At 40.4% G+C, this 25,036-nt stretch overlaps 2 protein-coding genes across 9 annotated transcripts in view; one reads left to right on the top strand and one right to left on the bottom strand.

The window, feature by feature from the left end:
• Window positions 1-11,699, top strand: part of ARHGAP22 (Rho GTPase activating protein 22) — a 129,054-nt gene extending 117,355 nt beyond the window's left edge. For all 5 annotated transcript variants that reach the window (XM_015633034.3, XM_015633033.3, XM_015633038.3 and 2 more), the window contains 4 exons: window positions 2,184-2,257; window positions 3,223-3,344; window positions 5,679-6,579; window positions 10,586-11,699. In XM_015633034.3, coding sequence (XP_015488520.1) covers window positions 2,184-2,257; window positions 3,223-3,344; window positions 5,679-6,579; window positions 10,586-10,814 — 1,326 coding nt within the window. In that variant the 3' untranslated portion in view covers window positions 10,815-11,699. The remainder of the gene's footprint in view (window positions 1-2,183; window positions 2,258-3,222; window positions 3,345-5,678; window positions 6,580-10,585) is intronic.
• Window positions 11,700-14,966: 3,267 nt separating this feature from the next.
• MAPK8 (mitogen-activated protein kinase 8) overlaps window positions 14,967-25,036 on the bottom strand; it is a 44,289-nt gene continuing 34,219 nt past the window's right edge. For 3 of the 4 annotated variants that reach the window (XM_015633041.2, XM_015633040.2, XM_033515829.1), the window contains 5 exons: window positions 23,040-23,222; window positions 22,132-22,256; window positions 21,101-21,164; window positions 20,315-20,392; window positions 14,967-19,880 (listed from right to left, as the gene is read on the bottom strand). In XM_015633041.2, coding sequence (XP_015488527.1) covers window positions 19,735-19,880; window positions 20,315-20,392; window positions 21,101-21,164; window positions 22,132-22,256; window positions 23,040-23,222 — 596 coding nt within the window. In that variant the 3' untranslated portion in view covers window positions 14,967-19,734. Of the gene's footprint in view, window positions 19,886-20,314; window positions 20,393-21,100; window positions 21,165-22,131; window positions 22,257-23,039; window positions 23,223-25,036 lie in introns of all 4 variants that reach the window. The other variant, XM_015633042.2, reaches the window with a different exon arrangement.

Genomic DNA, 25,036 nt, shown 5'->3' with positions numbered 1-25,036 from the left:
GCCATTGGCAATGATCAGTGCTGTTGGTTACTACAGAGGTTACAAGCTTGTGTTTTGCTCCGTGCTGTCACTGTGGTGCTCCTAGGCTGAGCCTCTGGCCTTGGTGAGGACAAATCTGGGAGAGTTGATAAAATGCTGCAGTAGGAGAGAGGTTTTTTTTTTACCTGTCAGGTGTTTGTACTTTGAATATAAAGTTACTCTCTGTGTAATACTATACCTGAGATTACTTGAAACAAAGCATGGATGATAAATATTTAGAACACTTTTTTCTTTCAGGTACCATCTTTTACCTCCAGGTTGTTTCCTGCTGTTCACAGCTGCCTAAGTTTCTGTTCCAAAGTTTTCTCTTACATCCAGTGGAGCCAATGGCATTTTAATTCAGAACACTTGAAATACAGTGCCAAATACCATCCTGATTTCCCTATTTGAAATAAATTGGGTTACAGAGCAAAATTCAAGAGGGAATTAGGTCTGTTAGGTCACATAGTTCTGGTTTAAACTTGTCACTTGGAAGTTGTTTGACCTGAACAACTGACCTTAAACTTCACATCAGTAACAGTTATCCTGGATGGAAAAATTTTTAGAAGTTTAAAAAAGAGGATTGAGATTTTCAGAAGAGACTGGACTTTAAGTGGTGTCTCCATTGCTGTCACCATTAAACCAGCATAGTGTTTAAGCTAAGGAATTATAAAGAGGTTACTGCTTTTAAGAATTTTAAGTTTTGGGTTTTTATTAGAGAACTTTTTTTGTGCTGGGATCTAGAGAATAAAAAAGTACCTGTGTATTTAAAGTAATAAGGAGGAAGGCAGGAATGGGCACTGCTTTATGGATCTTTCTGACTTGTCTGGACCAGAGAAATCAGGAATACATTGCAACAGTTTGGCCAACAGAATTCCCTTCCATAAAAATTCAAGGAGAGTTTTAAATTAATGTTCAGCCGCACTTTTTTTGGGAACCATTTGCTTCTGGAATTTTTGCAACATCAGTTAGCAGTTACCACTCCTCCTTAAATGTGATTTGGTATCTGTTTTTCCACAAAAGGTTTAGTTGTCTCCAAAAATAAGCAAATCTCCAGGGCACCAGCAGCATTGACAGGAACAAGAAGATGATACTTAGGATTGTGGCAGGACAATAGCCTCCTGAGTCAGAGGTTTTCATTAGATGATTTAAGTAGCTTCAGGGGTTTAAGTCATTCCTTCAGCTGATGTGTCATCTTACATTTTAATGTAATGACAGAAATTTTGTGAGTAAGTATGTCCCAGGTCAGAATGACTGCAAATGGAAGTACATCATTAAAAAGGAGGTACCTGAATTGGGCCCATTTCATTTAGCTCTTTTTTAAAAAAAAACTTTCCTCTGCTCAACTGATCACTACTGAAATGTGTTTATACTGCACTTGATGCCTTCAGAGAGGCATCCTGCTACCTAGAGCAGAGGCTAGTCACTGTTAAAGGAATAAAGTAGGAATTTATTAACCTTCAAAGGATACACCTTGGGCAGTACAAGAGCCCGGCCGAGGCTCCACCCAAGATAGATGATGAATCACATGTTTTCACACCTTTATAAGTTTTGGTCCATTTCCATATTTGGGTTAATTGTCCATTTATAGCTTCAGGTTGTGAAGTCCCATCTTCCCAGACTGCTCTCCTCAATTCACTGTTGTTTATACATTTTGGGCCTGAAGCTGCAATGGAGCCCTTGGTTCTCAGGCTGGAAAAGGATTGTTTTGGCTAACCTGTGAAGGGAACTTGCTAACACTTTATATGAAGTTCAGAGTTATATACTAATGCAGTACAGAATCTGGAAAATATGAAAGCTAAAACTTAGGGCATCACACTCAGTGTCCCCAAGTTTCAAACAGGCAAAGGTACATCTGCTGGTACACTGATACTGATGCCAGTGGGCAGGCTTTAAATGCTGGCAAGTCTCACTAAATGAAGGCTTCTATAGCAACCCTTAAAGTTTACAGGAGGATTTCTCCTGAGAACAGAGTTCTGGACATTGCATTTTTGGTAAGACACAACACACTGGATGACACATCTTCTAAAGCAAAACCTCTTCGTGTTATCATCTGTTGTTCAGCATTTGGCTGTGGAAAGAGGACTTTGTAGTCCTAAAGGAAAGTCACATCTGCTTTACAGCATTTACATTAATAACTGCTTCTTGTTTTTCCTGTCCCTCAGGGTACCCAGGAACTGGTTAAACAGGTGAAGAATTTGCCCCAAGCTAACTACAACCTCCTCAAATACATATGCAAGTAAGTGAAATTAATTAACACTTGGAAAAGTCTCTAAGTTTTGTGAAGATATCTTATATGCAAATAGTATAGTCTGAAAGTATGAATATTCAAAAACCACTTAAGTGTAAGTTCAACTTCTTTAAAAAATGTGGAGGTGAATGCAGCCTGCCTGAAGGAAGCTCTTGGTTTATCCAAGAGGAGCAGCCAAGCAAATTGCTGCCACCTGCAGCCTTGGCAGTAGGTATGAGTGATACTAATACATTATATTGTTTAATTTCAGAAGCACCTATAGATCATTAAAGATAGACACTTATTCCAGATACTGCACACCTGTAAGATTTATGACACAAGTTGAGTAGCAGATGCAGCCAGAATAGCCAGTCTGGCATTTGCTCTGGTTTGGAAGTGGGGTCAGTAGTGGCCTCCTCTTTGATTACCAGGGACCCCACAGCCTTGTCTCCTTTCATCTCTGCTGATTTTCCCAGTTCTTTGGCTGCCTCTTTATCTGGGGATTGGAAGGAGACGATTTTTAAAGCTACTTCCACTTCCAACCATTCTATGATTTTGTGACCTGTATTTTGTTAAAGTAAAGCCAAGCCACAAAGCTCTTTCCACAGGCTGCTAGTTCTTGGACAAGGAGATGACTTACTGCTTCTGTTATATCTCTAAGTGAAAATTCTCCAAAGTCGATCCATGTAATTTGAGAATTCCTATAAAAATGTAAAACTCTGTCCTTTAAGACCCAGTAGATGGCTGGCTCCCTGCTAGGTGGGTACTTCTGGCAGAAAACATCCTGTCTTCTCTGGTTCATATACTAGGAAGGATCTGGGGTTATACTGAATACCTAAGCTACTGCAGTTCCTCAAATCATTTCAGGTGTCATGGTTGTATGAAAACAGAACAAAACTGAATGCTTATAGTCAGAGAAGTGACTTACTTATGAATTCCCTCCTCCTTTGATTCTTCTGGGTGGGCTTTTCAAGGTTCCTTGATGAAGTTCAGGCTCACTCCAGCATTAACAAGATGAGTGTCCAGAACCTGGCTACAGTATTTGGACCAAACATACTGCGGCCCAAAATGGAGGATCCAGTGACAATGATGGAAGGTAGGTGCCGTTCTGGTGGGATAGCAGAGCAGCTGTGGTTTGGAGCTGTAAGTGAAAGCCATACATTCCTTGGTAGCTGTATCAGTTGTCTGCACAGTCAGAACAAGTCAAGCCATCCCTTTCATCAGGGCCTGTGAGGGGTATTCCAGCTGGCATCTTATCCCTCTCACCACTGGACTGGGAGTGTATCTCCTCTCCACCATGTGGAGATGCCTCCTTACCCCTGAAACTCTTTTTGAACCTACTGCTAAAATGAAAGCTCCACTTTCTTCAGAAGGACTGTGCTTAAGTACCAAATTGTAATAATTTAGTATTGGTGCATTTCAGTGCTTATACAGCTCCCTGTAGACAACATCTGGACCATGAGGACTGGAGTTCTGGCTGTGCCACAGTGGCTATAACTGGAAGTGTCTTAGAAGTGTTGTCTTCTAAGAAGACTATGGATCAAAACTTCACAGAATTAAAAAAAAAGGAGTTGATAATCGTTAATTTTGGATGTAAAAAAATCTGAAGCTTTAAAATTACTTGCTTCCATATGAGTCAAGCAGGCTGACATTAGGGCTGGGATACAGCTCCTCTCCCAGGTTGCACTGAAAAACTACTGTGGTGCAAGTTTTAGCAAGATTTTTGCATAAGTTTTGTGAGATTTTGGCAAGCCTGCAAAAAGGGTTGATGAATTAATTAGGCGCAGATGGAGATGTTGTGCCCAGGATGCCTGAACTTGGCTCTGATTCTGCTCCCTAGCTGTAGGGGACAGCTGACATGGTATTTTCTGTGATGCAAATCCTTCACAGAAGGCCAGTATTGTCATGTCTTAGCAGCAGAAATGCCTTTAGCTCTTCACAGGTGATGTGCAGATGTGTCCCCCACGATGGCAACTCACTGCAAGGCAACAGGACAACTTCAGAGCATGACATGACATATTATAGGAGTTCAGGGACTTAAAGCCTACCACAGAGATGTGGGTCATAGTTTTAAGGGTGAATTTGATACCTTCCCCTGGAGGTGCAGAAGGTACAAAAATCGTGAGGAGAAGAAGGGAGTGCGGCAGCAGTGCTTGTTATTCAGTGTTGGAGGAGGGGACAGCTGAAATCAGCCTGTGTGCGATGCTGGGACTTCCCCTAGTGGCCACCGGGCCACCGCTGGCACGGCTCTCACAGCCTTGGCCAGCAGCGTGCTCTCTGCTCAGCTGGCACAAGGGACAAATTTGGGTTCACATCACCTCAGGCATTTAATTCTGCAGCTCATCCGAGGGCAGAGGTGCCTGTACTGTGTGTAGGTACACAGGTGCAGGTGCTGCAGTCTCTATGAAAACACTACAGTGATCTGACCAGGAATTCTGTATTGCCACAGACTTGAACTGAAAAAATTGGAATTTTTCAGTTTCAGTTTTCAATTGGAAAATTGGTAGAAAAATTGGGAGATGTGGGCTGGATTTTTAGACTTAATCATTATACTCATAACAGGTTTGGAAATGTTTTATTTTAGTAGAGAATTTAGTTGAAGTTGGTTACATAAAAGTAACAGAGAAGTGGACTCAATTTTTATTTTTTTTTTTTAGCTTCAGGGTAATTTGGATCTCCTAAATAAACTGATAATGAGATCTTAACAAAAAGCACTCTAATTGTGTCTCTCTTAAAATTTAAATCATGTGTTTCAAATAGAAGTATCCAAAGTTTGACAGCTTTGTTAGGAATTGTTAGGAATGCCCTTATTTTCAAGACATTTAGTTCTCTTCCTGCATTCACAGATATAAAATAGAAGTGGTAGGTGAGCTCAGTACATTTTGCTATTAGGGCAAAAACTCATCAATAAAATCAGGCTCTTGCCTTGAACCCTGAGTATGCTTGCCTTATTCTCTATTTCAGGCAACACTTAAAAATAGAATTGCTTATTCACCCTTCTAAAGGTTTTCCTCTGTTGTAGGAAGTGCTTTGCATTATGTTTGATAAGTGGTGTTCTCTGTTAGTTCATAATGGTTTACTCCACTCCTGGAGAACGGTACCAGCACATTTCTGAGGATTTAAATAATTGCAAGCACTTTCTGCACTTCCTGTACACCCTCTGTGAGTGCAGATATAATATATAATAATATATAATATATATATAATAATATATATAATATAATGCAGATATCATACTTCCTGCAAGTTTCTCTATACACTGAGTGTAGCAGAAGGCCTGAGCTGAAATCTGTGATTTTTCAGTAAGCAGTAGCTCTGGGCCTGTTCAGACCAAGAAACTGGGTGCAACCCAGTCATGCAAACAGGCTGGGGTGAGTCGCAGAGGTCTTCCATGTCTCCTCACCTGCTTGCCTTTGTTTTCCATCCACAGGCACCTCGCTGGTTCAGCACCTGATGACAGTGTTGATAAGTGAACAGGGGCGGATCTTTGCTGTTCCTCAGGGGGATGTGCCAGGGAGCCAGCTGGAAATCAGACCCGTGCGCCAGCGCAGCACTGTCGAGTGGATCTCCGAGGAGGACGGGGAGGACAGCAGGTCACAGAACAGCGCTGCCAGCCCCGCTGATTTGCCATCTGGCAATGCTGTGGCTCTAGAGGCCACTTCGGGACCTGCAGTGAAAATCACTCCTCCAGAGCACAGCGGCAAATCGACTCAGCCTGCCACGAGCCCCAGTAAAAGAGTGCAGACACTGCCTCCGTGGAAATATTCCTTCCGCCAGCAGGGAGCACGCTCTGTGAGTCCAAAACTGGGCAGCTCATCCTTAGATATCCCCAACCTCTCCTCCAGTGGGAACTGGTTGATGAACGGCCTGTACTCTCTGCGAGGCCACCGCCGGACAGCTTCTGGGGAACGAGTGAAGGACTCGTGTTCCTCCCAGAGACTCTCTACTTATGACAATGTCCCTTCATCCAGCCTGTCCCTCAGCACACACAGCATGGCCAGCACCACCTGGTCTACGTCATCCTGTGAGATCTCCGTGATGGACTCTGTGAGCAGCTGCCCAGCCTGCCGGGCCAGTGACTCTTCTGCTTTAAGCTCCCTAAAAACCGAGTGGGTAACTCAGGGCTCGCTGTCTCAGAGCGAGGTCAAGACAGCAGATCTGGAGAACAGCACGGACAGGTTTGAAGCCTGCAGCAGCAGCAGTGAACAGAGTGACCCGGCTGCAGCTTCCCGAGACTCTGTCCAATGCTCCAGGGCCTTACAGAGCTTGGTGGTGGAGCTAAAGACAGAACTGAGCAAACAGAGGACTGAGTATGAGACTAGTATCAAAAGGTAATGTCATCTGCAGGGGGCACAAGGAAGTTGTCTGTCAACATTCTCCCTGCCTGAACATGGGTGTGGGCTACCAAGGGTGTCAGGTTCTCAGCCCTGAAATTTGGGGCTGGGTGACAGATTTGGTTCTACTTTTTCCTTGCTACTCTCTGAATCCAACTTTTCTTTCTCTGATTTAAGAAAGCAACAAAAAAGAAAACAAAGGGGGATTTCTATGACACAGGGAAATCAAATACTTCATATTCTGTTTTCACTGTAAATGAGAACTGCACAGGTAATGCCAAAACTATTTCTCTTAGTGTTCTCAGAGAAATAGCAAAGCAAACATCTTGTAGGGAGGAATTGGGACCCAAGATGGTCAAGCCTCAACAAGGATGATCTGTGCAGGTGCTGATACTTGTACCAGACCAGTCTGAAACAGAGGGCTTCTTGTTCTTTTCCCAACAGCAGCATTCTTGAGGAAACTGCTCTTGACTGTTTTCCACAGTTTTTTTTTGGGGGGGTGATGGTATTGGGACTGCATCTTAGCTATAGTATTTTCAGCAGCCCTTTTGTGCTGAACTTCTTAAAACCTCACTTTTGGTTTCTGATGTAGAGACTGGTCCTTGGCTGATGGAGTAGCCTAGCTTGGGGGAGCAGTGTGAACTGTGCCATGTGCCAGCTGGTGTTTCTTTGCACAACTGCTGGTGCTGTACTTTCCATCTGAGCTCAGAAAAAATCCTTTCAGTTTTCAGGAAAGCTGTGTGTAGGGCTGGGGCTGTAGGAAGTAGAGAGTATTAATAACAAGAAAGTAATTAATTTGTGTGAGTATATTAGGTTTTATGAGTGTATGTGATAATAGATTTTTAGGAAAGCATTCAGGGAAATAGGCACATGAAATATTGATGCTTAAAGGAATTAGATATATTTTAATATATAGCCATGTCCAAAACTGCACACCATATTATAATACAAGGTACTCTGCAGCACCAGTACTCTGCACTGAAAGGCTGTAGTCCCATTTCTTAGAAAGAGTTGAGTTCTTGGGGTTTGGGGTTTTTTGTGTTAAGGTGTTACTGTTCTACTCCTTCAGTTATTAAAACTCAGATTGGAAATTGAGGTATGAAAATGCTGCCAGTCTCCCAAACATGGTACCAAAAGCACATAAGACTGATGGGATTGTATAGGACAGCTTTAGGCTGCGTTTTTTGGCACTTTTTTCTTAAGGTAATTTCTCAAAAATGTATCTGAACTGTCATTCTTCCCCATGGGCCAGTTGCTTCTTGCTATCTTTCTGCTTTATGATTTCCTCTGGTGGTGGCTTGCCAGCCTGTGCTGCATTTCTGCCTCTTGCACTGTACTGCCTTGGTGTGTGGAGCTGGAAGGAGAATCAGGCTGTGCAGCAGTTTCAGCTCCCACCTAACATCCCCGAGTGGGAGAAAAGCCCCACCTTGTTGTGTACAGGTGTAAGAGCTTATGAAGCACCAGCAGTTGCTAGCATGGGCTGTTGTGAAGGGTCTGTGAATGAGGGTGGAGGTTCATGGCTTATATGGTTTGTTTTTCTAGCTGCCCTACTGATGCAAAATGTGAGGGAGGTGAGGGTATGTGTCTTACATTTAAGTGTACAGAGCTGCCCTGGCAAGCCTTGTTGCAGGGATACAGGTTAATAAACAGAAATACCAGGCTGCAAAACCTGGAAATGTGTAGCTGCACATTCTTGCCTACTGCCTGGGGGAAGACATGGTTTTCCACCTCTTATCAGTAAAACTGTTCCAATGGAGCTTTAAGCTGCTGACATCAGGGGCATCCAGGAAGACCTGTTCTTCATTCCAGCTGTTGGCTGCTTCAGCTCCCATACCTGCTTTTCCCCTGCAGCTGGATGGAACAGAGAGCACTGTGGCTCGAGGGGAGGACTCTAAATTGGCCAGGTCTCACAGGGCAAAGTAGCTGAGAGGAAAATGCCTAATGAACTGAAGTTTCATAAAACCAGGCAAGATGCAATCGCTGCCTTTTTGTATTAAACAGGATGACTCCAGCTGTTCAGGATTACAGCCTGAAGGACTGTGCTGTCAAGTCTAAGAATTTCAAGACAAGTTTTTCAGCTCTCAAAAATTTTGCAATGTTTTTACTACATCTGCAGCAATTTATGGGTGCAAAAGTATGTTCCTTTACAGACTGCATGGAAGTCTGCTACTATGGAAAGACAGGAGCTAACTAGCAAAGGGAGGCTGCTTAGCACAAAAGATATAAGCTGCTGCACCAGCTTTGATTTATTGAAGATAATTTAGTCCCCCAAAAATGCACATGTGCTTGTGTGGTTTGCAGAACTGTGTGTATCTAGCAGGACATGTTTTAATGAAAGAATATGAGCTTTTTTGTTGGCACGTACATAAGTGAAGGGAAAGCAGAATGAGTACCTGCCTGGGGCAGAGGTAAGGAACACTTGCTGATGGAAGAGCTGTTATTTCTCATCAACTGCCCATTTTCTCTCTCTTAGTCAGAGGGAGGCAAGTTTTATGGCCTTCCTGTAACCACTCTGTTCCAGAGCATTTCTCCCTCAAGGTAAATATAATTATCTGACATTCTCTGTTGAGTTTCAGTAGTTCATGTTTACCACATGGGACTCTTAAGAAAGTGTAAGTATTTGGAGAGGACTGTTAATGAATGTAGAAATGCTGTAAGTACCGTGACCCTGTGTAATTCAGACCAGGCTGCTGTAGTTGACCCCTAAACTTAGTGGTAGAGAATGTAATTGGCAGCTCAGAGCTGTAATGTGTGTGTATGGGGAAGCATCCCAGCTTCAGAAGTGTCATATTCCAGCTGACAACTGGCTGGGGATAAAGGTCTGCCTTCATCTACAGGATGCTTTTTGCTGGACTTGGTGGAGGTCTGTGTACCTGTGATTTTGATTCATTGTGAAAACTGTGACTATAATCAAACTACCATCTTTACCTGTATGTAAAGGAACAGAAAGGAAAAGTTTAAGGTGAAGCATTGGTCATAAAGTGGAATTCAGACCCTTCTGGGACTGCCCAAGACCCCCTTTTTTCCCATTTTTGTTTTTTTATGGAGGCAGCAGCATGACCTTCTTGATAATCAGTTACCCTGACTAAACCCCTTCACAGTTCCACTGGGATGCTACACCCCAGCTTCAAAGTTGAGTTGACTGATCAAGGAGAGGTGGGGGTGATTTTGTATTGGAAATTGTTAGGGTTGTATTTATTTTATTTAGAGGAAGGGAATTTTTCATTGTAAAAGCATAATTTTTAAATTTACGTTCTAGTAATCAGCGATTTCTATCTGAAAATATTCCTTCCTCAGTCTTAACACCACTACTTTGGTCTTGTGATTGGGAAACAAAGGGGGAGAACAGCAAGAGCTGTGCCTTCTGTGCTTCTTTGAAACCACAAAACCATGAAACTTGTCCTTGGACCTCCTGAGTGAAAAGCTCTGAATTTTGCTTCAGCGCTTTGTGCACAGATACATTTAGGAACTGTTCTTCTGCTTCCTCATGTGAAAATTTGGCTTTATAAAATCCCATATCCCACCCCAATGTCAATGATAAACTTTACAGAAAATACCAAATGGATGGTGAGGAAGGACTGTGACCTCATTCCTATCTGATCCCTAAGGAGGTTCCTCTGTACTGGATGGCTGTATGGGGAAACACAGTATCAGGGTGAAAACAGAGAGTAAAAGATTATTTTGGAATGATCTACTTGAACTGTGTCTAAGTGAGGAGTTAATACATCTCCTCAGCCAGGCAGTCTGGTACTGATAAGTATGCATTGTTTTGTAAGATCTGAGCATTTTTCTCGAGATGCAAATAAAGGAAGCTCTAGCTTTCAAGGAATCCTCTGCCCTTAAATATAGCAGTAATGAAATGCCATTTAGTTATCTCTTTTAAAATTTAAGTCTTTGAATATGTTAAATTTAAGTTGCTCCTCTAGCATTTTTATAGTTAGCAGCTGTATTTATCCAGCCACTTTAAAAAGCCTTTTTTTTTCCTCTCTCTGTTGGTTTTAAGAATTGAAGAAACAAGTGCAGACCTGAAGAACCAAGTGGTTAGGTTAGAAGAAGAACTGGACCAAGAACGAAAGAAATACACAATGCTGGAGATAAAGCTGAGGAATTCCGAACGCGCTCGGGAAGATGCCGAGAAGAGAAATTACCTCCTGCAGAAGGAAATGGAAGAATTTTTTTCAACATTAGGATGTTTAACTGTTGGGAGTCAAAGTGCTCAAGTCCCCAAGTAGAACAAGTATAGAAAATCCTGTTCCTGACAAAATGAGTGAAAATGCGTATTTTGTTCTGGTATACTCATGTATCATGAGTAATGCTATAGTGATTGTGCTCTCAGTGACACTTGCCCTGTTGTCTTTACATGTGCTATAGTATTTGGGCCAGTTGGGAAAGACTGTGGACTATAAAGCTTGAAAATTTAGTGTCAGATTGCCAAGAAAGCGTGGGTGCCCTCTGTATCCACAGAACTTAAGATACTCTTCTCCAGAGTGCCCTGCTGCCATCTTTGGACTCAACTGCACCATCCTTTTGCTGGCTCAAGAACAGTGGAAGGTCCTGCAGGGTGGGTGCATGGCCAGAACCAATAACCAAGCTGAGCCTGGAGCTGAGGGATTCCCACACTTGTGCTTGGGAAGGCAGCAGTTCCAGTCTGTCACCACAGCTGGGAGGCTTGACAGACAGATTTAATGAGGTGGTTTTTGCCCCACTCCCTCCATAAAGTTTGTTCAAATTTCTCATTCAGAGTGGTATTATTTTATGAAGATATTATGAAAACAAGGTCTGCAAACATGCTGAGGATAGCAAAATCTTGAAAATTCACTAAAATTGTCCCTTACCCACCAAATGGTTTCAGTGTTTCACAAAAATGCAGCTTTAAATTAAACTTGATTAATAATCAGATTGATTACACAAACTCTGTGGAACTTTAAATATGCACATTTTGCCCTAGGTATCTGAGGGTTTTCTGAGCCAAAAATAGAGCAGTATTAGCTGCAAGAAAAAAAAAAAAATCAGAGTCAATAGATGTATTAAGGTAAAAGATGCAAGATTCATAACATCAAAACACAGCCAAACTTTAATAGCAAAACTTACGGTAAGAGAAATTAGTGCAGTTGGGGTGGGGGATGTCAGGGTGGTAACGGGGGGAGGGTGGGGATCTATCCTTAACCCTTCCTGGACAATGTACACTTACCTGCCTTGTAACATTTCTCTTGATACCAGCTGATATTTTTGTTGTTAGTTCTTACAGGGAGATGAGGGGAGAGGAAGAATACTGCAAACAACCCATCATCTCAAGTTCCTTACTTCTGCTAAGGAAAAATCATTAGAATGAAGCTGTAAGTTCCGGTTATTTGCTGACAGGGCTGACTTCCTTTCCAGTGATTTTAAGAAGTTCTGCATAGCATTTGTAACACCCTGAGCCATGCAGAGCCTGCACACAGAAAATTGTTTCACCAGATTCAGTTTGAATTCCACATGTGAGCCCAGCAATGTTCACTCTGCCTTGGCACTCTATCTTTGACATCCTGAGGTAGCTTGGGAGTCTCTAAGGATAAAAGAAGTGCCACAACAACCTGAACTGGCTAAAGGGAAAGTACAGACTGTAACAAAGAAGACTGCTTTATTTTAAGTATTTTGAAAAACACCCTGAATCTCATTTCTTACTCTAGAGAAGACTATGACTCACTGTCTGGAAATAACCTTAGAATGGGTTTTTTACATACCAGGAAATAGTCAATACTGAAAGATATACGTTCTCTTCATCATCTCACAGATATCCAGCTATTTCAATATTTAAAACATCTGGGTGTTAACTTGTTTCTACTGCACTGTAACACTTCTCCTTCCTATAGAAATGTAAAAAATGTAAACCGTTTAAAGCAAACAAAAAGCAAAATTTTGACCTAATCTTTCCTGGATAAGGAAGGAAGCAAGCAAGGTGGTACAGTAAGCCATGTGGAAAGGTTCATTCAGTTATTTCAAAACCTTTTTCCTACTTCCCAGGCTCTCCAGCTGCCCTGGATTCTTTACTGCCCCTGGCATGAGGCAGGTACCTGCATGCTCAGCAGCAGCTGCCTGCAGGTATGAGCATCATCCCCATCTGTTTTTTCCACCTCTGCCTTGGATTCATTACCAATGGTCACATGTGACCCTTTAAGGAATAAGATGGCCATTTAAAACAGCAGCATCAGATGCATAATGTGAGAGAGAAGCAGTAACAGTGCCTGAGCTGGAAGAGCACAGTCTGGCAGGTAGCTGGAGGTACCAGGTCAGTCATCACAAAATAAACCTTAACTTGGAGGGTGGTCTGAACCAGGTTGTAAGTAGAAGACCAGGACTGATAAACAGCAACATTCAATCCAAGTACTAGTAGCAAGCAGGGTATTTTAATCCCTTCTTTTATTTCTACCCAAAACACAGAAGCCTTTCTGTATCCATCCTGCCAGCCCACACCTCCCTTATACCATTTACATTGCATTATCTCCTGTATGTATCGAGTGCAGACTGCTCCTTTTTTGTTCACACTACAAACTCAAGAACTGAGCCCTGCTGACTGGAAGACAAGACATGAAATACACCAGAGACAAGCTTAACTCTCTTAAGTATTTAACCTTAGGTAACTGCTAACAAATCCACCTATCCCAAACTTGCAGATCCAGGATAGGATCATGAGCTCTACAGCACTACATGATCTGGTATCCAAGATAAAATTAATTCTTTTTGATATACAAAGAAACTCCATCCACTCAAAATGAGGCATGAAACAAACCAGTTCCAGACTGGCTCTTGTGCTCCAGCAACATCTATGGGTCTTGTTCATGAGGAATAAATTCTGGCTGCTTTTGAAGATGAGCCACTGCAGTATATAAACCTGGCAAGAAGCTGCAAACAACGCAGTTCACACTAAAATGCACCACAGTGGATTTAGTTTAACTCCAAGTGCAGCAACAGGACCATAACGCTAGATTCCTGATATTAGCAATTATGCAAGAAATGAGATCCACTTGTACAAAGCTTCAAAGAAGACTATGCCCTTATGAGGAAGATGATACACCCTTTCCTGCCTTTAATTCCTGTTTCCATACTCTTCCCCACCAATACATTTCCCCACAGCAAGCACTGGAGACCACTCCTTATTTTGCAGACGTCCCACTCATTACAGTCCCTCATTTAAATGACTGCTTTCTTAGCAAGTGTTTACACAATACAGGTTTGGTTATTATTAATTAAATGTGACAGAAGGTTCCTGGCATAGATAAATTTTTACCACAGTTTCATCTGTGCCATCTTCCCAGCCTGGAATATCTCTTCCTGTATTAGATGGGAAAAAAAACCAAAACAGTAAGAACTTTTCAGTGAAGAAAGAAAAACAACACAAGCATATGCTTTAAAAAAAAGCAAAACAGCAACACTTCAGAATAACAAAGAAAACTTTGGTAGGCCATGGCAGTTCTAACACAAAACCAGAAATGAACAGGGATAGCTTAATGAACTCATCTATGTTCACAAGCAAGTTCTACTGCAGCCAGCAGCATTACGGCGTGTTTCAGCCCCAAGCCACCAGACAAACTCTGGGCAGAGCTATGACTTTCTCTGGCCTTGCTCTGTAATAACATAGCACTGGAAACTGGCTGCACTTTATACTGACATATGCAAATTAAGAAGAGCATTTCTGAGTGCCACCACTCCTAGAAGAGCATCCCATAAACTGCTGGCCCAGATAAAAAAAGCTGGCTACACGGTGGTCACAGTTGCTTTCCCTTGAAACTGGACACAAAGTCACCACCAACACAGCTCAAGGGCAGCTCCAGTCATTAAAGGAAGCACTGAAATCCTGCTGGAAGTGAAGGCAATCAAATACATTATGTTGGGACTTACCTGTGGGGAAAGTGCCAGTGCAGTGAGTGGTCCAGGCATCCAAGTCAGTTCTCCAGAAGTCAGATCCTTCAAACTTCTCCAATATGCAGTGTTGAGACTCTCCCATACAGTAGGCAGCCCATGGCTTACCTTTCAGCAGCACAGGCTCTCAGCAACTGTAGTTCCAGGAATTCCTGGAATGTAGTTCCAGCTGGAGCTGGCAGCAAGGAAGGAAGAATGGATTCCCACTTGAAGCAAAGACCCTGAACCTGTGGCTGTTAACAGTCGGTGGCACATCTGAAGTCCATGGGAATGGAGAAATGGAAAAAACATCACTTTGCCCACAAGTGAGCTCACACACAAGACAGGACACTACCATTAGAAAACAGAAGAATTCTCAGGAAGGAGTCTCACTAGTAAGATTTCAAGTGCAGCCCTATTACACAATCCATACGAAATCCATCGCAGCCTGGCAATGAAGAAACACTAAATGCATGGTGGTCAAACTTTTTTTTTTTTCTTTTTTATTTAAAATATCATTATAACCAACTGACATACTAGATAACAATGTATACATTCCAGTGGTGCACATGTAATGACCTATGGCATGAATGAGTTAAAAAAACCCCACAATGTTCTCAGTAATGCCCACCAACAGCTTATTTGGAGGGAATAAAGGAAAAGCAGGAAAAGGTATCAAATGTGGGGAAGAAAAAAAATTAGTTTTCCCCAGTATTTTTAATGGTGTATCTTCCCCTTCATATTTCTTGGGACATAATAAAATTAAGAATATACTTCAAAAAAGGGCAGAAGGAATGATCACAATAATTGGGGTGGGATTTTTTTTCTCAACTTTAGTAATAAAAGTTAAAGAACTCTCAAAAATAGACTAGATATTGGGCCTACAAAAGTAATTCATCTGTATGCAAAGCTTACCAAGAATTATTCCTTTTGTAAAATGTAAAGGATGAGCTGACATTACTAGTAAGCTATTTTTACCCTACAAAACCAGACTACAATAATAAAATCACCAATTTACAGCTAACACAATAATCTAGATGTACATTACTGTACACAAGCTCTATATTACACATGAACGTCTTACGTGAAATAGATAAGAAACATACTGATATTGTCTCAACATTGGCCAATACGTTTGTTTTTCTAATGGAGGTGTATTTTCTATTCACATTCAGTGTAGTTCCAATAGCAAGGGTTAGCTTTGCTTACTTAAGAAACGTAGAAAGTTTGTGTGAGGTAGTTCAAGAAAACCTAGCTTAAAAATTTGAACTGCAGGAGAGAAACACAATGTGATCTGATTTGTAACACATTTCTCTAATGTAGACATACAAAGAGAAGGGAGTGAGAGAGACCACTTAAAATACCACTTTTATCCAGTGCCCTTAACTAAGAATAAATTAAATTAATTGAAAATTTGGATAGGCAGTACAGTCTTATCACACTGCTTCAATAAAAATCTCTTTCTAATCCTACTGAAAAATACAGACAGGCTCTTCTTCAACTGCACCAAACCACTGACAGGAAAATGACGGGAAAATAAAATGTAACAGCATGGACAAGCTGCTGCCAACAGCAAATAGATCTAGAAACTATAATTCCCTCCCTTTAGCAACTTGAAAGAGTAAGACCAAGTGCAAGCTGAACCTTCTCCCTCCCTTTTGCCCATGAACTTTATCAAGAAGCATTTGCTGTCCTACACTTTGGATTACTGGCCGAGGAGGAGCATCCTCCTGTAGGAGTTTTTTGACATTTTTTCTTCATGCACTGCTGAGCCGAATCAATCTGTCCGTCTGTCCATCCATCCATCTCCACAGAGCCCCGGCCCAGGTGCTCAGTGCTGGCCCCACCAACCCCAGGCAGCAGGGCCCTGCTGGCTCAGCACAGGACACCCCCACAACACCACAGGTGCTGCTGCATCTCACACAGTACAAGTTCTTCAAAGCTAAAAGGCCAGGCTTGGGCAGGGCAGAGTGCAATGTCTGCTCAGCTGAGCAGAGTGACCCAGGGCTGAGCATGTTCCAGCAGGGAGCTGTGCTTGGGCAGAACAGCTGTTCACACACACAAACCCATCAGCTCTGACACACTGTCTTGCACCAATAAAAGACTTCCCAGCACAGCATACCAGTACACCCTAAGGTTACTAATTCCACACCCCCAACTCTATTTCAAATTCTTGAACAACCTACTTCTACAAAAGGAAATAGCTGCTTTACCCTTGCTGCATGATGCCACTGCTCTGCCCAGAGAAGGCAGAAATCAATCTTGTTATTACTGCCCAACTTTGAACCTCACCTGAGGTAAGAGATCAGACAGCTCATGGTAATTCAATCCATATCAATTCTCAGTGGATTGGAATGGCCTTAGAAAGTTGCATGCACTCCAGTGAAGCCTGTTGTCTTGAGAAGATTCCAAATCAAAGTCTAAAATAAAACTTAAGAGTACTTTAATATTGTACAGCATATTAGGTGGCATATAATCTAACAATAGACAAGGACAGCTGAATTCCAGTTAACCATTTGTTTGCTATCTGTGGCAGTGTACACCTACGTGAAAAAAAATTATATTTCAACAAATAAAAAGGGAAGACTAGGATGCTGTTGTGATAATTTGATTACTGAATATGATTTTGTCTTTGAAATTTGCCATCACTTTAATTTGCCTAAAATGCAAGCAACTGAAAAAAAGAAAGAGAAAAAACAAAACTCCTGTGAAGATGGTGCCAGAAGTGAACTCTTGGTTTCCACAGGCAAAGCTCTGATGCTACTGAAGCAATCCCTTTAAGCACAGCTTGCTCACACTGCAACAGGCTGCAGTGGGCAGTTCCACACATTCACTAACCTTGCCTTGAAAGAAGAAAAGCTCAAATTCTCTTAGCGCTTATGAGCTCAGTTCAGTTACTCTATATTTAGGACACTGGAAAGTGATAGCAAAAAATATTTCTAAGTTTCAAAATATTTCAGTTATCACTGCAATCCAATGGAGTCTAAAATAAATTTAAATAGGAACTGTATTTACCAATTTGTCTTTAACAGCACTGAGAGGCATCAGAAGTTACTTTTGTCAGTCTTAACTTCATTACACTGTGCTGACCACACTATCACTTGACCCTATAACACAATGGAGTACTGTTGTTTGACCAAAAATTTTGGCTTAATTCACAGCTTAAACTTTGATAAAAAAAACTACAAAATAGACTGTTCTGTTGGTCTCTGTTCAACATTTTCTACATTCCAGTGCTAGATGAATCCAAACTTGTCCTGCCTATTCTGAGGTAATATACAATTTGGCAGGATCCTGCAAAAATAATTGCCTTAACAAATGTGGCTTAGGAAGGCAATATTGAAATATTAGATACAAAGTGAGGAAAGCAAAATTACACGCACACAGCACTTACCAGCAGTCTAGCCAGGCCACAAAAACAACTGTGCAGTTTATCAATTTAGTTATCTTTGAGACATTACCATTCCTTGCAACCCTGCATTTTTTAAAAAAAGACATATTACATATTGACATTACTATCGCTTCTGTTCTTCTGAAACTTACTGCAAAGACAAATTTTCCTCTTTCCGTTAAAACCTCAAAACAATGCTTATTTAACCCAACAAGCAGAAGGAACCACACTGAAGACCACCAGTCACTCCTGGATGACCTCTGTAGGCAGTTACATTAGTTGCTTATGCTCAGTGCCTGGCAAGACTTCTGTATCTTTTATGCCCATTTGTGTGAGCTTTACTAATTCAAAATCCTCTTCACATTCTAATTCACTACACAAAATATGCATCTACACAAGGCAATCAATTATACAGCCTAGCTTCACTAAAAATCTGCATTTTCCAAAGAAATAAATTCTGAATGATTGTTTAACTCATACATAAACTTAAGTCAGTTATACATAAATCATTCTGTAAATATAAAATGTAAACAGTTAAAATACTTCTGTAAGGAGCAGCACCATCTTACATGACTATTTAGTAACTGTTCTATATATCTCAATATATCTTTTGTTTAAAAAGTGTATTGAAACCTGGAGCTTTGTTGATGAAAACTACTGAATATTTATGACTTTAAATGAACCACTGCTAAGATTTCTGCTACACTGATCTCATGGTGAAATGAAAGAGAGAAATATTAATTTATACAGCACTATTTATCCCTCCTTTGGATGGCATATATTGCTCAATTAATGCATTAGCTACAGAAATCCTGAGGTTCTCCTACCACTTCATGGTTTTTAGCAGTTACTTTTGGTGGAGAAAGAGTAGCCAAAGTTTTGCCCCTATTGCATTCATGTCGTTCCCTCTTTGACCCAAAAAGCACTCAAAAAGCACTTGCCTTAGTAGACAAAACTAGTAAGAACCAGAATTCCCAATAATCACGTCTCACATGAAAGTATAGCTACAGCATATTCATTTTCCCTCTTGTCAGTCTAAACATCCTGGATACACTTCATTTTGTGTGTACAAAACCAGGCTACAAGCTAGAAGTAAACAGTTTATTGGCATTGCAATGTATTATTCATGAAGTATCCTCATGTTTTATGGTGATCACAAGATTTGGCATGCCACAACTCTGCAGAAAACATCACATTACTCTGCTAGGCTGGATATTTCTGCAGCTTTGAAGATATACTTTGCTTTCTTAAGTTCATAAACCCATTCAGACGATATAACTCTGCAAAGCATTGTTTTCTGTTTCTCTGAAAAAAATCTCACTAATTGTTGCTTTTGCTGAAGTATTATAGGCAAATGGCCAAAATAAAAAGAGGATTTTGTTCACTACCCAGCACCACAGTAGTATTCCTGAAACTACAGCTGGCTGCACTGAATTCTCTCCCCCTCCACCTGGACAAAGATGTATGACCAAGCATAAAACTTTGAAGGATATCATGAACAAAACATCTAGAATAAATTCTAATTAAAAAATTGAAAACCTATAAAATCTTAAATAATTCATCATATGGTAATGACCACAACATTAATATGTGCTTTGATAAAACAAATCTTACAAATTCAGTAAAAAAAGATCAGCAGCATAATAGTAAAGCAAATATGCAGATTTTAAAACCACAATAAAAATTACCAGGTTTAATATTTTACAGTTAATTACAGCAAAAAAGTGGCTGCTTATAACACAACGTACAGTTTGAAATTACAGCACTTTATGATGAATTCCATGATTATTTTTGAAAAAACACTCAAAAATACCACCAAATTTTAAAAGTGCCCTATTAATGACTAAAAGGACCCCCCTCCCACCCCCCAAAAGACCAAGTAGTCATCTACAGCAACCCAGAGGTCCAGCTGAGGTTTCTAGACTGCTGTCTGTATCAGAGGCCAATGTTGGATCTGTTGACATTGAAGACACATCGTTGACAGATGATGATGATGATGGGTGTTGAGAGCCATTGATCATTGCTGCACCTGTGCTATGAGAAACAAAACAGCAAATCAGTTGCAGATACAGTTGCACAGTTCAGTACTTGCATTAGTCTGTCTCTTCCTAATGGCTGTTAATTTCCCCTGTTTTGGCAAGTTTGAAGAGATGTGTCTCAATCCATTGTCAAAATAAATAAAACCCACAAGTCTTTAATGTGGGGCTTAACAGATGGTGTGTCAAGAACTGAAATGAATGAAGAATCAATTACACAGGGACAAAGAGAGGGGGATCGAACAGATCAATAAAAAGATGTCAGCCCTGCATATTCCAATCAAAAATACAATGTTTCAGTTGAAGAGGTTAGGTCATTTAAGAGCCATATTTTTGAGTTAGGTTACTTTTGGATATCTTGATCAGCTTTACTCCCCCTGACCTACAACTCAGTGAAGCCTTGTACTGTGCTTTTATTGTAACCAACCTAAAGGGGCTGGTTGGCCACGTATAACCCCATTCTTGGTTCTCTCCTCCAGGTCCATGACTTCCTTGTATATCAACTCTGAAAATGCAGAGAAGGGAAGGCAAAAAATGAATTTGCAATCAGAAGACTAGATCAATAATACATCTCCCATTAAAATATTCATTTAAATTTAATAGGTTTATTACTATTCAGAATCAGTTTTCAACAACAGGTTGTAGGCTACACAACAACTGGCAAGTGATAAAAAAATGTACATTTTCTGTTGGAGCTACAGTGGCCTAGCACTCTTGAGAACACACTGGCATTGCTCTAAGGTTCTTTTATTCAGGCTGCTTGGACACCTAAGACTAAGCTGAGCCTTAAGGTCCACTCAGTTTTCATCAATGGATTCTTTGGTAAGGGAAACTCAAGCAGCAGTCCTCAAAGGAAGAGCTAGGAACAGTCAGACTTGTCCTTCTAATTCAGCATTACTACCTGCTCAAGGTCCTGCATCTTTTTCAATTGTAGCAGTTTGTCCAGAAGAGTTACCCTCCCTACAAATGCTATCCTGTGGATTGCAAAAGGTGACTGAGATGAGCAGGTCTTTAGTTCACTTCAAAGGTTCATCTCCCTTGCAGAAGTTTGTGTCCCAACAATTGAGAGGCTGTGAAGCACTGGTCTGTTCCTCTGATATCCAAGCAGATGAAGTAAGTACCATTAGGATGCTCAGAAGAACTTTAATAACAATATTCACTGGGGCCTAGCACACTCCCAAAAGCCTTATTATACTTTAAATGCTTTTCTTACCTTTCCACTCTTCTATCGTGTGCTCCCTCTCATCTAACTGTTTATCTGGTATCTTTGGTGGAGGCTGAAAAACAAAACTCATCATAGAGCAATCAAAAGGGATACCAAACGAATATAAATTAAAAATTAAATTAACCATTCAGAACATTAACCTGATTTAAAAGTAACATTTACATTATTATATATCCATTCATATTTGGACTTCGCCTATTTTTTAGATGCTGCCACAGTGTTTGAAGTTATTCTGATAAATTTGCTTGCATTACTGTAATAATTAACAGAGAAACTGATCAGTCTGGTAGAAGAGCTCCTAAATGCAGCAGTCTCCAGCACAAGCAGTTCTTTTTAGCTACTTACCGTTAATTACTAAATTTTCTATCTAGCTATTATAGAGCAGCAGAATTATAATTGCTCCCTTTACATCAAGTAGCTTTTTCTATTCTTAGTGGCCATCACCAAACTTCTTTTAAAAAAAATCCACTTTTCTCATAAGCTGGAATTATCCTGAAACTAAATTTTCAAGGAAAAAAAATATATTAATCCCTCTGTTCATTAGTTTTAATAATTGCAAGCTCAAGATCTTGTATTCAGATTTTGCTGAAACACTTATTTCTGGTTGAAGAATAGTATCAATTCCTACAGCTAATGAAAGTATTCTGCTTCCTTGGGAAGCAAATACCTAGTTCTACCTCAGAACCCCATCAAGGGCAATCAAATCACACTGAAACAACCAAAGCTCAATACATTAGAACCCTATATAAAATATTTCAGATGCATGACTACATGTTCAAGAGATGATACACAATTATGCACTGACACAGACATACACAAACATGGAGACAGGTACCTCAACCCATTCCTGATGCTACTTCTAATAAGCACATCCATTAACATCAATAAAAACAATTATGGCTCAGTTGAGCTTCTAATGAAATGTGCAACGATCTTCTGTCAAGCAGCTGTACAAAGCATCACAGTAAGGTGGCTTTATACAGTAGCTTCCTAAGCAGAGACCTAAAACAAGAACTTACAGCTTCTGCTTCTGATGGATCATACCAAACATTGATGTATGGGTGCTGGAGGGCTTCATCCACAGAGATTCTTTTAGAAGCATCTATAACCAGCATTTTTGATAACAAATCTCTTGCTTGACTTGCTGCAAAAATAAAATTTTTTGTTCAGATTACTGCCATATATAGAACACATAACACAGTGTTTCAAACTTTTAAAGAGAAGGGTCAGAGCAATCAAGTTCTAATTAGATGTCTATGCAGCCCTCACATAATTTGAGGTTTAGGAGAGTAGTCAATTTTTTGGCAAAAAAAGTCTGAAGAGAATGGCACGGGTGGAAAAGGGGTCAAACATGTTTCACTATCAGTTTTCAGCATGCAGTGTCCCTTGGTGTGACATCCTTATGTGAAACAGCTCAGGTGGCAGTGCAGCCTTGACTCAAATAGCAGCAGGCAAGCACCTACTGCCCCCTTTCTGTCACAAGCTTTTAGTCACAGAAAAATTCCTGAGTGACTCCACTGACTAGGTGGCCTTTAGAACCAGTAAGTCACTGAAGTAACTACAGGGTATCTATGTATTATGAACATAAATCCCTTATTCTCATCCCTAGAGAACAAGGATCTGCTCTGCCTACACAACTTCTATTCCAACCTCCTCCCCCTTTTCTCTAAACTGTGTTGGCATCTGTCATTGGGAAGAATATAGATATTTACTTGTCTTTATAACAGCTCCAAGAATAGGATCTGTCTCATGAAGATATGAAAGTGAAGGCAAGCACATGTCAGCATGTTCATCCAGTCTCATGATATAAATATTTAGAACCTTAGCAGGATAATTTTATGGTGAATAAAACCAAGCTACATTTCTGTTCAATATACCACAGTTTCAAAACTTTTAAAACGTACAACACACAGAAGACAGACCATACCTTTAAGTTTATTGTGTTCAGAGTCAGCTGGGAAAAGGACATCTGGAAAGAGTTTTTCAAAACTATATCCAGCATATTTAGGTCTGTTCTCCACGTAAGTTCGGACTGTAGGCTGTAATTTCTTCATAAATTCGGGGCATGGTGTTCCTAGCTGCTCTATAACTTTATTCCATTGATCAATATCTAAGGTTATGCAGCTAAGAAAAACACTGTGTCTGGTTTTCAGCTAGAAAGTTATGTTAAAACCACATGAAATAACCAACAGAGAAAACACAGGAAATTATAATAAAGTATCAAGTTCATCATCATGACTTATGACTACTTTCTTAAATAGTGAAACAAAGCAAGACTATGATAGCGTAGTCAAGGCAACATGTATTTCACTCAAAATCATTCTGGCTAGAAAAGGATATAATTCTGAGAAACAGAATATTAGAAGACTCACAAAATATTTAAATATAACAAATTTAACTTAAATCCTTGTCTAGGCTCTGGAGAGCCCTGATCTGAAAACACATTGGCAGCAGTCAAGGTGATGTGTGATACTACACATCACCAAGGTGCTCCTGAGAATGACCCCAAATGGGAGCTTTGTCCTTCATTCTTCTCTTGGTAGCTCAGCCCAGCCCTGGACAACCTCTCACCAAGCATGTGCAACACTGAGCACCAGCGGGCACACAAAGGACCAAGCCTTGGCCCACACAGCTCAGTGACAATATTGACAGGGATTTGAATGAAGTTAGAGTTTCAAGGATGCATACAGAACATCTTAACTGAGTTCACACACTGTAAAGGGGAGACTGACTACTTCAGGGCAGAAGAATTTAATACATTTTACCAAAACAAAAAAAGTTTGACTCAGGAATTGCTAGTTGAAGATGGTCCAATACTGGGGGAGAACTCAGATAGAATTTTATAGACACTAATTCACATACTCTCCATCTCTTTCTTCTTGGCTGCCATCAAAGACTGGATACCAGGCTACCTAAATCTACAGTGGGTTGAAGCAGACCCTCTCTTATTTTCTCAAAACTTAGCAGTAGATTTCTATATAAGGATTCTGAAGTTCTGCTGAGTTTTAGTACAGGCCTTGACAAAAGGAACCATTTACATTGTACAGCACCGAGTCTAAATTGAAAAGCCATGCCAGCAAACCAGATGCATAAAGCAAAGCATGGTGCAGCTCATGCAATGACAGAGCTGTGTGAAAGTAAGGATGCTCTGCATTTTCTTACCATGACTCCAAAATCTCCACCCCACTTTCACCCTTAAATGGTACTGTAACAATTTTTGAACAGTAAAAGAAGGAAACATTTCTGATGGCATCTAAAAAAATGCTCTGTAAGTAATAGTAAAACAGATAGGATTTTTACTTTCACTAATTTTAGCAATGATCTAGAGGTTTCAGTTCTGTTTGTTTGGAGCATACTCTTTGTCTGAAATACCGTTCACAGGACGACCCATACAGACACCACCAAGCCATTCATGGTATAGTAAGACAGAAATGCCAGGTTTTTCTGAAAGCTGCTTGCATGATCATTTCTTCATACAAAAAATAAATCTCCAGAGTGTAACTAATGAAGATGGTTAGGAATTTTGGCAAATATTATCTATAAAATGCAAAGAGTAACTACTAACATGCTCAGGTACTACACAAGATTAGTAAATTACTACATAAAAATGAACTCCAAAGTAAAACCCAATGCATGTGAACCAAGAAAACACCACCTAAACAAAAATAAGTCTGTCTATAGCATGACAACATTCAAAAGTATGGACAGGACTATATTATTACACTAGAAAAAGAAAAGAAGAGGGAAAAAAAGGAAAAAGGAAACTGTTTGCCCCAGTGGTATATAATGAACTTGCAAACTGCAATTTTAAAAGGCAGCTTAAAGCCAGTATTTTAAAAATTAGAACCACCTTAATCTGGCACTGTATCACTGTAGTATCTTTTGACCTTTTACAACTATATCCTAGGCCAAGGGTAAGGATAC

Source organism: Parus major, chromosome 6 (assembly GCF_001522545.3).
Source record: "Parus major isolate Abel chromosome 6, Parus_major1.1, whole genome shotgun sequence".
In the NCBI taxonomy this organism is placed as follows: Eukaryota; Metazoa; Chordata; class Aves; order Passeriformes; family Paridae; genus Parus; species Parus major.
Note: the sequence above shows the minus strand (reverse complement) of the source record. Positions and strands in the feature narration are given on the sequence as shown.